Source organism: Callorhinus ursinus, unplaced genomic scaffold (genome assembly GCF_003265705.2).
Source record: "Callorhinus ursinus isolate GAN/ISIS: 27379988/994484 unplaced genomic scaffold, GSC_fseal_2.0 scaffold14, whole genome shotgun sequence".
Taxonomy (NCBI): Eukaryota; Metazoa; Chordata; class Mammalia; order Carnivora; family Otariidae; genus Callorhinus; species Callorhinus ursinus.
Window position 1 is genome coordinate 45,615,814 of NW_027397076.1, and position 14,084 is coordinate 45,629,897.

Consider the following 14,084-nt stretch of genomic DNA (forward strand, 5'->3'; position numbering starts at 1 on the left):
GGAGCATCAGCGCCCCTGTGTGAGCCCCCAACGCCCCTCACTCCCACAAACGGCCGCCTAGGTGATGGATGATGTTGCCACACGCAGCAAAGGTCATAAGTCTGAGCCAAGGAACGGACTGAATTGAAAACAGACTGGAGGAGGGGCCAGGTTACCCGGGTCCAGGACACAACCTGCACCCTACTCCTCTGTGGTACCCACTCCACTCTTAGCAAAGAAAGTACCCCTTACAAGTGGGAAGATTGGGCAGCACGGGGGAATGAGGGGGAGTCCAGAGTGACCATCCTTTCCACACCTGCCTCACGGCTGTGTGGGCAATCCTGGCAGCCCCTATGCAGCCACCAATGTCCCTCTGTGGCTCCCCACCCCTCCCCAAGTGCTGGGGCTGGGACCAGCTGGCCTGGCTGTTGTCAGAGTGGCCCAGGGTCTGCACCACCCACCCTGGGGGCCAAGGAAGGAAGCTAGTAGGCAGTCAAGCAGGGGAGCAGGGTCCACAGCCCCAGGCATCTCCTGTCACTAAGACCTCATTATGTGGCTACGCTAACAAGGCCTGCTTCTAGAACCCCAGCAACCTCTCTGCCACACTCCACCACTGGAGAGCAGAGACAGCAGCTCCTGCATGTGTGTGTGCGAACCTCTGAATGCATGGGGGTTGGTGGGGGTCCCTCTGAGTCCCTGGAGATTATGGGTGTCTGTGCCTCTGATGTGTAAGTGTGTGTGTATGCCTGTGCCCCAAGTGTGTGAGGTGTGTATATCAGAGCACCAGTTGTTAGTGTAAGTTGGTATGTGTGCCCCGGTGTGTGTCTGTGCCCTTAAGTATGTATTGGTCGGACTTGTCCCCATTCTGTCCCCCCCACCTCTATGATTTTTGTCCGGCTTAGCCCCTGAGGGTCTAGATGTGCATACATGCTTTGGCTTGTCTATGTGTCTGTGCAATCTTCACGCCTGGGTGTGCCCCGAGTGTGGGCATTTCCGCGTGTCTCTGCCTGCAGGACTGTGTATGTGTGAGAATCACGAAGAGCCGCGGTGAGTGTGTGTTGCCCTGGCATCTTTGCCTGCAGGTGCGTGTATCTCCGTGACAGTGCGGGGGCGTGTGCCCGGGTGTGAGCCGCGCGACAGCGTGTATCCGAATGACTGTGACGCACGCGCGCTCGTGTGTGCGTGTGTGTGTGTATGTGTGTGTGTGTGCGCGCGCGCGCCCGGGTGAGTCTCCCGCACCCGCCCCTTCTTCTCCCTATTTCTATTCCTCTCTCCTCTCCGGGCGGGCTTGGCTCCGCCGTCCGCATCATCTCCATCCATTATTGAAGAAACAGCCGCGTCCGCTCCAATCACATCAACACCCCCCGCCCCCTCCCTTCAGCTCGCCCCGCAGCCCCTCTGGGTGCTGGGGTGGGGGTAGCCGCGGCGCGGCGGGGGCGCCGGGCGGGAGCGGGCTCCTGACCCCTTGCCCCGAGCCGGGCCAGGCACCGGGACGCCGGGGTCCCCGGCGGAGAGCGCTTTGCATAAACAGATGGCGCGGGCGTCTTTGTCTCGCTCGTTCGCTCGCCCCGCGGCTCCCAGCTCCGCGGCTGTCTGGCTGATGCAATCATGATCATCTCTCGGAGCCTCGGGACCCGGCGCCCTTAATAGCTGCAGAGGGGGTCAGGGGCTCCGGGGCTCCCGAGCAGATGCTGGGCACTGTGTCTTCCCTCCCGGGCGCCCCCTCCACGCCCCACGGCTGCAGAGGGAAGACGGAGTCCGCGCCGAGGTGACGGGCATGTGGAGGTGACCGGGAAGTGTACCCGGGGCAGTGCCCTGAGGTGTCCCCAGGCTGGTCTCGTTGGACTGCTGCAGCCCCCCAGGGGCAGCAAGCTGGAGAATAGGAATAGAACTGGGGGATGGGAGGGGGGAGAACGAGATAAAGACAGAGACAGGCATTTGTAAAGAGAGACACAGAGCGCAGAGAGATGTAGAGGGAAGGAGAGACAGAGAGAGACACAGAAACAGATGCAGAGGGACAAAGCCTGGTAGAGAGGGCGGCAGAGGGAGAGACCGACAGACACAGCCAGAATGATAAGGAACAGAGAGACACAGACAGACACAGAGACAGACACAGAAAGACCGAGGTAGACAGGGCCGGAAGAAGAAAGAAGCAGAAAGAAAGGCAGCCAGAGACTGGGGCAGGCAGGGGCAGAGGGCAGTCTTAGGGCAGAGACCCAGCCCCGGGAGAGGGACAAGCCTGAACCTGTGGTGCCTCCCACAGCTGGCTAGGTGGCAGATCCCTCGTCCCCTCTCCGCGCTTGCCCCCGGCCCCACCTCAAACCAGAAGAGGGGAAGCTGCGGGACCCAATGCCTTGGCGGCGGGAGTGGCGGGAGCGGCAGGCGGGGCTTGGACCGACGCTCCTGGCCCTGACTTAACCTGCCCAAAACTGTGGGGCGCAGAGTCTGCACGACCCGACAGGGGGCGCCCGAGGCATCTCCCCTAAGAGCTTGGGAGCAGCTCAACCTCCAGGGGGCGCCCGCGCCTACAACCCCGGCAGCCAGCTCGCTCCGCCCAGCCCAGCTGCTTTTGATGAGCAGCGCCGCCAGCGCGCGGATTAGTGTCCCGGTGCGATTTAGCGTTCGGAATCTGGTCCCCACGGGACCCCCGCACGCCCCAGGCCACGCCTGATCCTCAGCTAATGACTTCTGCCGTCCCTCACGCGGCTCGGTCAGCGCGGCCTGAGTCTTTCTGATGGGAAAGTGCGGGAAGGTGGGGAGACATGGGATCCGGAACTCGCGGAGTTCTGTATCCCAGAGTTCTGTATCCCAGCTCGGCCCCAGAGATCACGATCCAGAGATGGGTGGGGGCTTAGAAGTAGGATCGCAGAATGGCGGGGTCAGGGACTGGCACCAGGAACGGGTGCAGGGTCAAGGAGCCCTGGAGAGGCCAGAGCAGAAGCAATAACGTAATAAGGCGCTTGGAAAGTGGGGGCGGAGGCCCAGGGCAGGAGGAACAGCCGCGGCTCTAGCAAAGGAGCAGCGCGGAGAGTTCGGAACGCGCCAGACCCGGGTCACCAAAAGTCACAAGAAATGGTACAAGAGCCGGGGCGAGGGCGCGAGAAGCCAAGGGGGCGCGGCACGGGGGGGCCAGACGTCCCTGCCTGCGTCCGGGCGCCCCAGCTGTGCCATGCAGAGCCAGATGTGCAGCCCAGATGTGCAGCCCCTGGAGCTCGAGCTCCGGGATTGATTTTTAGTCCCGGAGACTGGAGGGCTGGGGGGCACAAGGGCCAGGACATTCCGCTCCCCGGCCGGGTCCTGGAGGTGCGAGTGCTCAGGGAGGGCCGGGCTCTGCGCTGCTCCAGGTTCTGACATCCCGTCAGTTCCCTTCCTCCGCGCCCCCCCCCCCCAAACGCATCGCTTCGAGTCTCTGTCTCTTTGTTCTCGCCGTGTCTCTGACACTTTATCTCATTATCCGCCGGAGGGAGGCGGAGAGCCTGGGACCCCGCAGCCTAATTACAGCCGCGCTTGTCAGCGCAGGGGGCGGGGGAGGTATCAGCGCGGGGAAAGAGGGGGGAGGCCAAGAAGGGTAGCTTCCTTCCCTCTACACCTCTCCCCGCCCCGCAGGTCCAGTGGTGGGTGCACAACTCACCGCTGTCCATGCCACCACAGGGCTCTGGACCGGAGGAGTGGGGGAGCTCTGCCGGATTCGCCGGCGGCGTGAGAGGGAGGAAGATGAGAGGGCGGAAGTTAGCATGGCGGTGGGGAGAGGTGGTTAGGACTAGGCTCGGTCCCTAGGACCGCAGTTCCCCAACGACGATGGCAGTGAGCCTTCCCACTCCAGCAGCATAGCCGGCACCGAACTTGGCTGCAGAAAGGGAGGCGATTGCTCTGCCCTTCTATCTCCTTGTGTCTTGTTCTCTTTCCTCCTTCACCATCTTTTCTATCTTTCCTTGACTATTTCCCTTACCCCACTCTCTTCCTCTCTATCACAGCCAGAAACAGAGAGCCTCCTTGGGTGGCCCCGGCTTCATCCTGATGGGAGGGAGGCAGCGCAAGCAAGTCTATCAAAACCCCAAACTTAACAACTGACTTACTCTATCCTGAGCCAGGTTTAAAATACACCCAGCTCCTCTGACCTCTAACCACTATTCCAAGCCAACCACAACACAACTCAGAGAACTACCCATGACTAGAGGAGCTGGGGCTGCTTCAGTGCTGTGGGTCTGTCTGTCCCTCTCCTCCTCCCACTACACTGTGTAGGGAGACAGAACTAGGGCCTTTGGGAATCTGCCAGCTCCCTGGGGATTAGCTCAACGGCTGTGCGGGAAGTGCTTCAGATGCCCTCACTGGTCCCTGGCCCCTCCTGGTCCCACCCCTGAACCCTCCACCCCCGCACTTTGCTTGCAAGTCTCTCTGTCTGACTGCCTGTCCCGCAGTGAGTTCTTCCTGCCACCTCTGGATCCTCCCTCAATCAGTCTCTTGGTCAAAGCCTGCGTTGCCTCTCTCTCAGACCAGTTCAGAACCCCAGGTGTGAGGGTGTCCCCTGGACCAGGGTGCGGCCATCAGAAGGAGTGCAAGAGCAGAAAGCCCTCTGCTTGCTGACACTTCTCCAGCTCGGAGCTGGGAACTGCGGGAGGAAGAGATGAGTGGGGGTGGGGTGAGCCTGCTGAAGCGGGGCCCCGCTGGGCCGGGCTGGGCCGGGCTGGGCTGGACTGACCCCTCCCCAGTCGGGGGCGGGACCCCAGGAGGAGCGAGGGAGCAGAGCCGCCGGGGAGCATCAGACGGCGGAGAGGCACTATGGCGGGAACGAACCTCGGGGCCCGCTTCTACCGGCAGATCAAGAGACATCCCGCAGTGAGTTCGGTCCCCAGAGCCACTGTATCTAACTCCTGATTCTCCCGTTTCCCTGGCGGGCCCCCAAATCTCCCAGTACCCTGCCTCTTGCCCAGTTCCCCCAGTGCTCCTCATTTTTCTCCAGCGTGCCCTCAATCTATCCCTGCAATATGCCCCGTGTCCCTTGAAACCACCTGGGACCCGCTCGCTGTGGGATGAGGGAGACAAGGCTGGAAATGTAGTGTGGGAGGTTCCAGGTCCTCTCTCTCCCAGACGGGAGGGAGTGCCAGACTTGGGTTGGGGTGGGGGCGGGGGCGGGTGCTGGCAGAGAAGATTGTAAAGGGCGCTCGGGACTGCAGGGAGGGGGCTGACCGCTAAAGTGCCCTCCGTCTTCTCCGCAGCTCATCCCGATGATCGGCTTCATTGGCCTGGGAATGGGCAGTGCGGCGCTGTACTTGCTGAGACTCGCCCTGCGCAGCCCCGACGTCTGGTAAAGGCCGGGTCTGGGACGCAAGCAGGGGGCCCGGGTGAGGCAAGGAAGGGTAGGAACGCAAGGGCCTCTCAGGAACAGTGCGAACGGGTGGTCTTAGCAGGGATCCCCGGGCAGCGCACCTGCGTGTGCACCGCGCGGCAACTGCAGGCTGCAGCCTGCAGCCCGCTCCTGACCCGGGCGGCGCCGGCCTTCCCCTCCACGCGTCCAACCCACCACTCACTCCTCGGGGCCCCAAACTCGACCCGCTTTGGGCTGCGGAACCCGCGCCGCTCCCGGCCCGGTTGCCATGGCGACGTGCTCGGCCGGCGGGAGGCCTTTAGGTACCTCCACCTCCCCGCCTGAGCGCTGGGGGTGTGGCCGGGTGAGGGGCGAGGGGCGCCTTTGGGGCTGGAGTGGAGCGGAGACTCCCAGCCCCAGCAAGGGCGGCGGGGGTGGGGAGTGGGGGTCTCTCGGGCCGTGCCAGGAGCACCTCCGGCGTCGGAATTGCAGGCGATCACTGAAACCCCAGCCCCTCAGGATCTCTGCTTCGTTCCCGCCGCTCCACTCTGGGGGTGAACCTAGGGAGGCAAGAAGCAGGCGGGAGGCCCTGGGTGGGTTGTCAGTCTGTCACCTGGCCCCATACTGACAGTGGCAACAGCCTTCTGTTTCACTTGTCAGCACCTGCTAACTTGCCCCCACCCCTGTCAGTCTCTGGGAAATAGCCCCCTCTCCAGGATAGGACAGGGGTGTTGGGGGGGGGGCAGAGACCCTGTCACTTTAGGCCCCAGGGTCCTAGCTTCCAGAGAGGAACCCTTACCTTCCCCCTCCCTCTCTGTAGCTGGGACAGAAAGAACAACCCAGAGCCCTGGAACCGCCTGAGCCCCAATGACCAATACAAGGTACCTCCTCCATCTGTTCCTCTTGGTCCCAGGACCACCCTCCCCACCCCCAGGCCATGAAGGGAAGTCTGGGGCACTCAGTGCCCCTTTCCCTCCTATAGTTTCTTGCAGTTTCCACTGACTATAAGAAGCTGAAGAAGGACCGGCCGGACTTCTGAGCTGGCTGGGGTGCCAGCGAGCAGTAAACCACCGTCAGCCAGTCAGCCTGCCCCAGTCAGCCTGCCGACTCATTTCTTCCACTCTCTGCCCCCTGCCCCCAGGGCGCCACTCTAGTCACCCTGCCCAGCTGCTGCTTCCACAGGCTTGGTTCCCACAGGAGGGGAGACAGCTCCCCACCCCCTTCCCTTGCTCCCGCAGCGGAAGCGCCTCTGACCCTCAGCTTGAGTCCCACGCGGGGGGGGGGGGGGGGGGAGTGGGGGGAGTTAGGAGGGCAGGCAGTGTGTTGACCCAAAAGGCTCAAGCCAGCCCCTCTGCCCCCCTACCGGGGCCTTGCAGGGTGTGGCTCAGGCTACGTGTTGAGCGTGGCCAACGTGAGCCAAGAGCAAGCGGAGGCCTCTCGGTGCCAAGTGACGTGGCAGGCCCCGCGTTAGGCCAGGCTCTGGCGCCGCGAAGGGGCGGTGCTGCTCTGGCTCGACTGGGCTCGTCGCTGGCCGCCCTGCCTGCCGCCGCCGCCGGGCCTGCCCTGGATGAGGCACCTTCGCCCCGGAGAAGCGCAGCAAGCGCCTCCCCGTGCCCAAGCCCACTGCTTCCCGGGCCAACAGGCATCCCCTCCCACGGCCTTGCACCTGGGCCTCCCCCTGCCATTCTGCCCCTCCCTTGCTCCCTTCAGTCCCCTGGGATCAAACAGAAGCAGCCGTGGGCAAAATACAATTTCATTTAACAAATTGAATTTGCTGCGCCTGCTAATCACGTCTGGTGTTGGCTCTGATCAGAGACAGAGAAAGGAGGCTGCGGCCCCGGGGGGTGGGGGGGTGGGGGGAGGGGGGGAAGTCCTGGTGGTGGTGGTGGTGGTGGTGGGAGGGGAGGGAGGAACACATTGAGGGAGACAAGTCACCACCTGGCCCAGGGGACCCCTCCCACAGTGAAAGGAGAGCTCAAGGCAGGATAGCATTTTATTAGATAAAAACAGAAAGGTGGGTGCCTACCCACCCCTTCCTCTGGCTCACAAGGGCAACTCCCCTCTCTTCAAGTAAGAGCAAGGAGTCTGTAACACTGAGATAATGGGAGAGCTCAGGGCAGAAAGCCCCAGGCTTCCTCCTTCTAAGTCTAGTTACAAAAAGAAATCTTCTCAGGTACAAAGTCCAGGATATAGCTGGGTCTTTCCCAAGGTAAGAGCCCTTCCCTCCTCCAGCAAAAAATGGAAAGATAGCTCTCCTCTCCATTGGCCCCGGGAGACAGAAGGAGAATAAACTTCAGTCTGTGGGCCTCATTTCCTAAGGGCCCTCAGCGCTCATCAAAACCAGGCATGGGGAAGGCCCTGGCAAACTGCTCCACCCGTTGCCTGAGGTCGGCCAGCCGATGACTTGTTTCTGGGTCCTTGAGCAGGAAGGATTTGAAATCCTGGAGTTTGGCTAGAGGGGGATGAGGAAAAGAGCGGTCAGAACTCTATAGAGAAGGCAGTTAGATCAGCCGGGCGGGGGGGCGGGGGGGGGGGGACGGATAGCATATGGCTGGCCCAGCCAGGTTCTTCCCACTCACCAGTCTTGCTCTTCACCTCCAAGCCAATGCTGACACCTTCATCTATAAAGTTCACAACTCTCCGGAAGTCATCCTCACGGAACTGTCGAGAGGTCAAGGCTGGGGCCCCTGGGAGAGAGGCAGAAGAGGATCAGCACAGTCCAAGCCCACCTGGCAGCCATCATTCCTTCCTCAAACCCCAGGTCTCACCGAGCCGCAGGCCCCCGGGTGTGATGGCACTTCGGTCTCCAGGACAGGTGTTCTTGTTGGCTGTGATGGAGACCAGTTCCAGCACCCGCTCAGCCCGAGCTCCATCCAGACCCTTGGGCCGCAGATCCACTAGCACTAGGTGGTTGTCGGTGCCACCTGAGGGGAGGGACAGTCAGCAGGGAGGGGTGAGTTCTAGGCCTCTGTCTGAGGCTACAGAGGCTCTCACCCACCCCCCTGGCTCACCAGACACGAGTGAGTAGCCTCGCTCTAGCAGGGCATCAGCCATGGCCCGAGCATTCTTCAGAACCTGCAGGGCGTACTCCCGGAACATGGGGGTGCAGGCCTGGAGATGAAACAGTAGCACCTGGGACCCCAAGCGCCACCCCCTCTGCCCTTCCCCCTCCAGCACAGTTGTGACTCCAGGCTTGACCCCACCCAGACACTTCCCTTCTATCAGCTCCGATTCACTTAGCAAGGAGCAGGGTCTAAGGCCCCAGGCCAATGCCCCCCCACTGCAAGAGTCAGCTCCCCAACCTGCTTTAGGGCCACAGCTACGGCAGCAATGGCATGGTTGTGGGGCCCCCCCTGCAGGGATGGGAACACAGCAAAGTTGATTCGGTCCTCAAATGTGTAAGGGATCTCCCGGCCAGTCTTGGGGTCCACAGCCCGCGTCCCCTTCCGGTAGAAGATGAGTCCTGACCTACGTGGGAAGTGGATGATTAGAATCTAAGTTGAGAAGAAAGGACGAGGGGTTGGGAAAGCAGAGGAAGCTGGCTGGCCTGGGCCCCCTGTGCTCTCGGGAGTCTACCTCAGTTGGGCCGGTGTGCAGGACTCCAGTGGTCAAGGAGAGCAGCCTTTCAGTCCCACCCCCAACCCCCCTAGCAGGGAACTGCCACCACAGGCAAGACAAGGGGAGTCAGCACAGCCTGCGCAGAAGTCCGCAGGGTTTCAGGTGGGAACGAACTCCTCTCAGATGCAGCCCGACCATGCCCCTGGAATAGGGCGTGAAGGCAGGGAAAGACAAGGCCTGACCTCAGGGGAGCCTGACCTGGCCCCTCGAAGGGTCTTGTGAGTAGTGGTGGTGACAACATCCGCATGCTTGAAAGGTGAGGGGATCACCTTGGCAGCCACCAGGCCACTGATGTGGGCCATGTCTGCCAGGAGGTGTGCCTTGACCTCATCACACACCTGGGCAGGTACAGAGGCAGGCCTTAGCCTGGGAAGGGCCCACACAGGCCTCCCCAAGACTGCCCCCCTTCCAAAATCTCCCCACTACCCGCCCTGGGAAGTGGCTGGCACACCAGCCCTCCACCAACCTCTCTCATGCGGGCGTAGTCAATGAGGCGCGCATAGGCACTGGTGCCAGCTATAATGAGCCGCGGGCGGAAAAGTCGGGCAGTCAGTGCCAACTGGTCGTAGTCGATGAGGCCGGTTTTAGGCTGGGTGGACAAACAAAAAGCTGAAGCCCTGAGAAGGAAGCAGGGCAGCTCACTCTCCTCCTTGACCCTGGAGGGTGCCCAGGACTCCAGCCCCTCACTGTCCCCAGTGGAGGGCCGCCAGGGCCCCAGCACTCACATTTAGCTTATAGGGCATGGACTCAAAGAAGATGGACGTGGCTGAGACCCGCTTGACATCAGACATGTAACCGTGAGTAAGACTGGCAGCGGATGAGAGAGAAGAGAGCTTCAGAAACGAGTAACTCCCTGACTTCACCACACCCTTCTCGCCCGGCTCCAAAGGCCCCTGTCCCTGGAACGCTGCTCCTCGTATACACAAGCCCCTGCCTGGTCCATTCCATGGTGAACACTGGCGACTAGGCTCTTCTCGTCCTCATCCACTGACTTGCAGGGCAGGGCCCACGGGAGGTGTTCCATAACAATGCCCATCCTGCCCACCAAACCCATCACCCACCCCATCCATACTCACTGGCCCCCATCAGGCAAGTCCAGCCCCATGATTCGGTCATGAGGCTGCAGAAGGGCTGTGTAGGCAGCCAGATTAGCCGGAGAGCCTGAGTATGGCTGGACGTTGACTCCCCACTGTGCAGGATCCAGGTCAAAGGCCTCCAAGGCCCGCCGCTGACACAGCAGCTCAATTTCATCCACTACCTCTGCTCCTCCATAATATCTGCCATGAGAAGAGGGTATATCAGGGCACACAAAAAGGGTTCCAGGATCCCCCACAACCAGCAGCAAAGGCCACTCCTCTATACACACTGGGAAGGTACAGGCAGGTGTCCCCCACGGGGAGCACCATCCCCGAGGCTGCCTTCCAGCCCTCTGGTGCCTAGCCCTCACCTCTTCCCAGGATAACCCTCCGAGTACTTGTTGTTGAGACAGGACCCCAGGGCCTCCAGTGCCGCTCGGCTGCAGAAGTTCTGGGGGGGTGGGGGGGGTTAATGTCAGAAGGTATTGAGTCCCTTTCCCTGGAGCCCCCCACAGCCCCTCCCTGCCAGAGCCCGAGGCTGCAGGGAGGAGCTGGGCTCTACAGAAAGCTCTGTTCATTCAGTGTTCCTTGTCAGGCCTGAAGAAAGGCCAGAGGAAGCATCCTGAGAAACCCAGCTGCTGTGACAGGTGTCCCCAGCAAGGCTACCTGTCCACTCGAACCTATGCTTCCAGGCTCCTCTTTCCTCTTGGGAAGGGGAAGGGACCAGACTAGATTACAGGGGCCCCGGACAGCTTTGGAAGCTCTCTAATGTCCCCATCCCATAATCCAGACTGGCCCTGCCTTTTCTTCAGAGGACAGTAAGAAGAGAAGGAGATAAGGCCCAGCAAGAAGGCCCTGTGTCTGAAAGGGAAATGTGGAGAAACAGCAGTACGATGGCCTGTTACTTCCTGCACCCACTGTGGCCCATGCCTTAGCCTCGCTCCCCAAGCCCCACCTCTGAGGCAATGAGCTCCAGGCCACGACACTGCCTGTCCTTCTCCCTCTGCAGCAGCTCCCACATCTCAGGGTCACTGTCTGACAGACTCTCCTGGCCTGTCCAGCCCCTGGTTGCTTCTCCAGTCTGGGTCTGGGCCACCTCACTGTGCTGGCACCGGATGGCCCTCCTCACCAGCTGACCACATCTCTGCAGAGGCTAGGAGAGGAAAAACAAGAGTCAAATAAAAAGCATCCAAACAGTCTCCCAACAACCCTCAACCATGCTTATCAGGCTTTCTGGCTCCAAATCTAGCAGCCAGTGGTCCAGCCAGACTTTTCCAATTCTCACCACCCCCACCTCCGCCTTCAAATGCCAGTTCCAGAGCCCAGGTCGAGATCAATGTCCAGGGGGTGGTTCTGATTTGGTCCATTTACCTCACCTCAGAATTTCCCTCCACCTTGGCCCATGAACCACTCTGCAAAGCCATAGGGCAAAGTTTGTCCTCTAGAAGCCTATGTCTCTGGGGCTCAGGGTCAGTCTACTGAGGTTCCAGAACCTCCCCAACCCACAGGAACAAAAGGGTCTTCCTGCAGGACCTCCATGGCAGTCAGGGGGTTGGAGGCTGAGTTGGCAAAGATTCAGGCAATAGGCTGTAGGGGGTTTTCAGAGCAATGGAGGTGGCGGAGGAGACCATTAGCAGTCTCTGGGGAAAGGGGGATGGTGGTGGTGGGTAGTGGGGAGCCTGCTGGCAGGGAAGCCAGAACCTACATCCTGCCCGCTGTGCCCCCCACTCTTCCCATGTCCTTCCAGCCCACAAAGCCAAGGGACGCCTGATGTAAGTAGTGGGGCCGCGTTGCATCATCTGCACTGCTCAGAGCCGGCAGGAAAGACTCGGCTCGCAGGTCCAGTCCAGGAAACCGGCTTGTTCACCAGGGTCCACGGGGCATCTGGTGCAGTTCTCTCCTTAATGCCACGTGAAATGGGTGGTCGCAGGCCCTCGGGCGTCTGGTTGCCGGAATGGGGAGGGGCCCCAGGTGCTCCGCGGGCACTGGGGGTGGAGGGGTTCTCAAGGATTCCCTAGTTGCAAGTCCGCTCCCCGAGGACCAAAACCACGTGCGTGGAAAAGCCAGGAGAACCCCAGAGTTTGTGAATGGGAACTGAGGTAGGAGGGGAGCTCGCTTTCTATTGGTCACCCAATCTCCGAAGCCCCATTCTTACCCGAGTCGCCCAGAGCAAAGAGAAGGGCAGCATCGCAACCCGAGGTCTCAGGAGGTCCAGCCACCAACTCTGGCCGGGGTAAGCAAACGGTAGGAAGAAGACCGATCCGAGAGCGCGTGCGCGAGAGCTGCCCGGCCCGAGAAACCACCAGATTAAGGGGAGGGACCTACGCATGCGTGAGGTGGCCCCTTTATGGTCTCTTGGGAATTGTAGTTTTTTTTTCCCCCTCCCTCTTCCGCTTCAGTTCCTCATCTGTAGCCCATGGTCAGACAGAAGCTCCTTGCCTGACAGAAAAGAGATCCAGTTCTGCACCACCTCCTCATTGTCCCGGAGCTTAGTGGGTTTCCCCCCACTGTTGTCCAAACAACAGCCATTTACTGGGTGCCTACTGAATACCTAGCATTATTAGGCTCTTTGAAAATATAAAGACTCGTCTTCGAGCTAGAGAGCCTTGGTGCACTGGAAAGCCCTCTGGCTTGGAAGGGTGAGACCTGAGTTCAAGTTCCACCTCTGGGACAAACTAGCAAATTAGCCTATCTGGCCCTCAGTTTCCTCACTTGTAATTCAAAAATAATATGTAGTGAGGATTAAGTGAGACTGTATGTAAACATGCTCTGGGATGGATCACCCTCCCCTGATCCTCTGACTACTCCTTGGTTATCTCCTTCTCCTGCGATATCCTGGAGATGAGTGAGGTGCCCCCTTCCTGTTGCACTTTTGCTACCTGTTCACCTCTTGCTGCTCCAGCTGTCAGTGAGCTCTCTTTATATCTCTGGGGCTCTAGATCCTTGGAACCACACAGGATCTTCCTTTTAGCCTGACTTTGTCTGGACTCATCCTTTGGGAGAGGGACTCACTGACCCCTCTTAGAAGTAGGTCCCCAAACCTCGGTATCAGAATTGGCTGGGGCATGTAATATAAATATATGAGTGTGAGGCTTCTCTTCAGAGGTTCTAATTCAATGGATCTTAATGAGTAGACATTTGCCCACTCATGGTGACAATGAAACCTGTCAGTGATTCTAATAAGCAGTGATTTTGAGAACCATTGCCTTACTTAGCAAAATTACACATTCATTCATTCATTCATTCACTCATTCATTCAACAGACGTGTTGAGCTCCTACTCTGTGCCAGACATGGCCTAGCCTTGGAGGTATAAGAATAGATCACTGACTGCTGGGACAGCAGGTAACAAAATGCAACAAGTGCAGTTATGGGCAGGGGCAGCTCAGCTCCCAGAGGTCCAGATGTCCCAGGGGGAAGGGGTGGGGGAAGAGGAGAAGAGGACGGCTGTAAAGGGCACAGTTTGTGAGTCAGAGGAAGAGAAGGACAATCCATCACAAAACACGTTCCCATGCAAAGTCTCATTTAATCTCCAGGACATGCTATTTTATCATTGCCTTACAAGTGAGGAAACTGAGGCCCAGATAGGCTAACCTGCTAATTCTAAACATTCCCACTTGGCTCTCATACCAGGCCTCAGAAGTCCTGGCTTAGCTCTAACCTCCTTCCCTCCTACTCTAGCCTCAGGCATTCTCAGGTCTTTCCAGCAACGGGCTCTCTTTGGGGGTTCCTCTCCTTCCTCCAATCTCTGACCTACAACCACCTCCCACCTCCCTCCTCCTCTCACATCCATCCATCCATCCATCCATCCATCCATCCATCCATCCATCCATGATTTATTTTCCCCTCAACGACTTTTCACTTCCAGGCATGTCTAGATCAGACTCACCTCTGACTCAGTTTCCTGCTAGAACCAGTGGGCAATTCCCTGGAGAGTCCTGCACTCTCTCTGAGTCGGTATTTTGGCCCAGGACTCAAGGAGAAGGAGGGCAGAAGACGAGGTGTTGAGGTGTCGTTCTGTGCCTCAGCTTGTCCCTACCCCCTCTCTCGCCCCAGTCGGGGGTCCCCAGGGGAGGGGGGCGGCTGAGCTTGAGAACTGCTAATGAA

General features: G+C 59.6%; 2 protein-coding genes across 2 annotated transcripts; one reads left to right on the forward strand and one right to left on the reverse strand.

Annotated features, from left to right (window-relative positions):
• The first annotated feature begins 4,307 nt into the window (after window positions 1-4,307).
• On the forward strand, window positions 4,308-6,556 carry NDUFA4L2 (NDUFA4 mitochondrial complex associated like 2). Its single transcript, XM_025883420.2, has 4 exons — window positions 4,308-4,815; window positions 5,196-5,284; window positions 6,105-6,165; window positions 6,267-6,556. Exons 1-4 carry the CDS (start codon window positions 4,759-4,761, stop codon window positions 6,321-6,323), a joined length of 264 nt encoding a protein of 87 aa, XP_025739205.1. The 5' UTR covers window positions 4,308-4,758; the 3' UTR covers window positions 6,324-6,556.
• Window positions 6,557-7,264: 708 nt separating this feature from the next.
• SHMT2 (serine hydroxymethyltransferase 2) lies at window positions 7,265-12,260 on the reverse strand. The gene is made up of 12 exons (XM_025883414.2): window positions 12,134-12,260; window positions 10,934-11,131; window positions 10,350-10,429; window positions 9,979-10,179; window positions 9,628-9,709; window positions 9,369-9,491; window positions 9,101-9,240; window positions 8,587-8,752; window positions 8,296-8,395; window positions 8,053-8,208; window positions 7,864-7,971; window positions 7,265-7,736 (listed from the first exon to the last, which is right to left on the reverse strand). The coding sequence occupies exons 1-12, from the start codon at window positions 12,164-12,166 to the stop codon at window positions 7,609-7,611; spliced, it is 1,515 nt and encodes a 504-aa protein (XP_025739199.1). The 5' UTR covers window positions 12,167-12,260; the 3' UTR covers window positions 7,265-7,608.
• Between the last annotated feature and the right edge of the window lie 1,824 nt (window positions 12,261-14,084).

Bases quoted from the DNA above. Each gene is read 5' to 3' on its own strand.
- NDUFA4L2 (XM_025883420.2), top strand. From the start codon at position 4,759: ATGGCGGGAACGAACCTCGGGGCCCGCTTCTACCGGCAGATCAAGAGA. The intron at 5,285-6,104 runs GTAAAGGCCGGG...CCCTCTCTGTAG, and splicing joins CTGCGCAGCCCCGACGTCTG to CTGGGACAGAAAGAACAACC. The intron at 6,166-6,266 runs GTACCTCCTCCA...TCCCTCCTATAG, and splicing joins GCCCCAATGACCAATACAAG to TTTCTTGCAGTTTCCACTGA.
- SHMT2 (XM_025883414.2), bottom strand. From the start codon at position 12,166: ATGCTGCCCTTCTCTTTGCTCTGGGCGACTCGG. The intron at 8,209-8,295 runs GTGAGCCAGGGG...CCCTCCCCTCAG, and splicing joins AGGCTACTCACTCGTGTCTG to GTGGCACCGACAACCACCTA. The intron at 7,737-7,863 runs GTGAGTGGGAAG...ATCCCCCTCTAG, and splicing joins GGAGGTGAAGAGCAAGACTG to CCAAACTCCAGGATTTCAAA.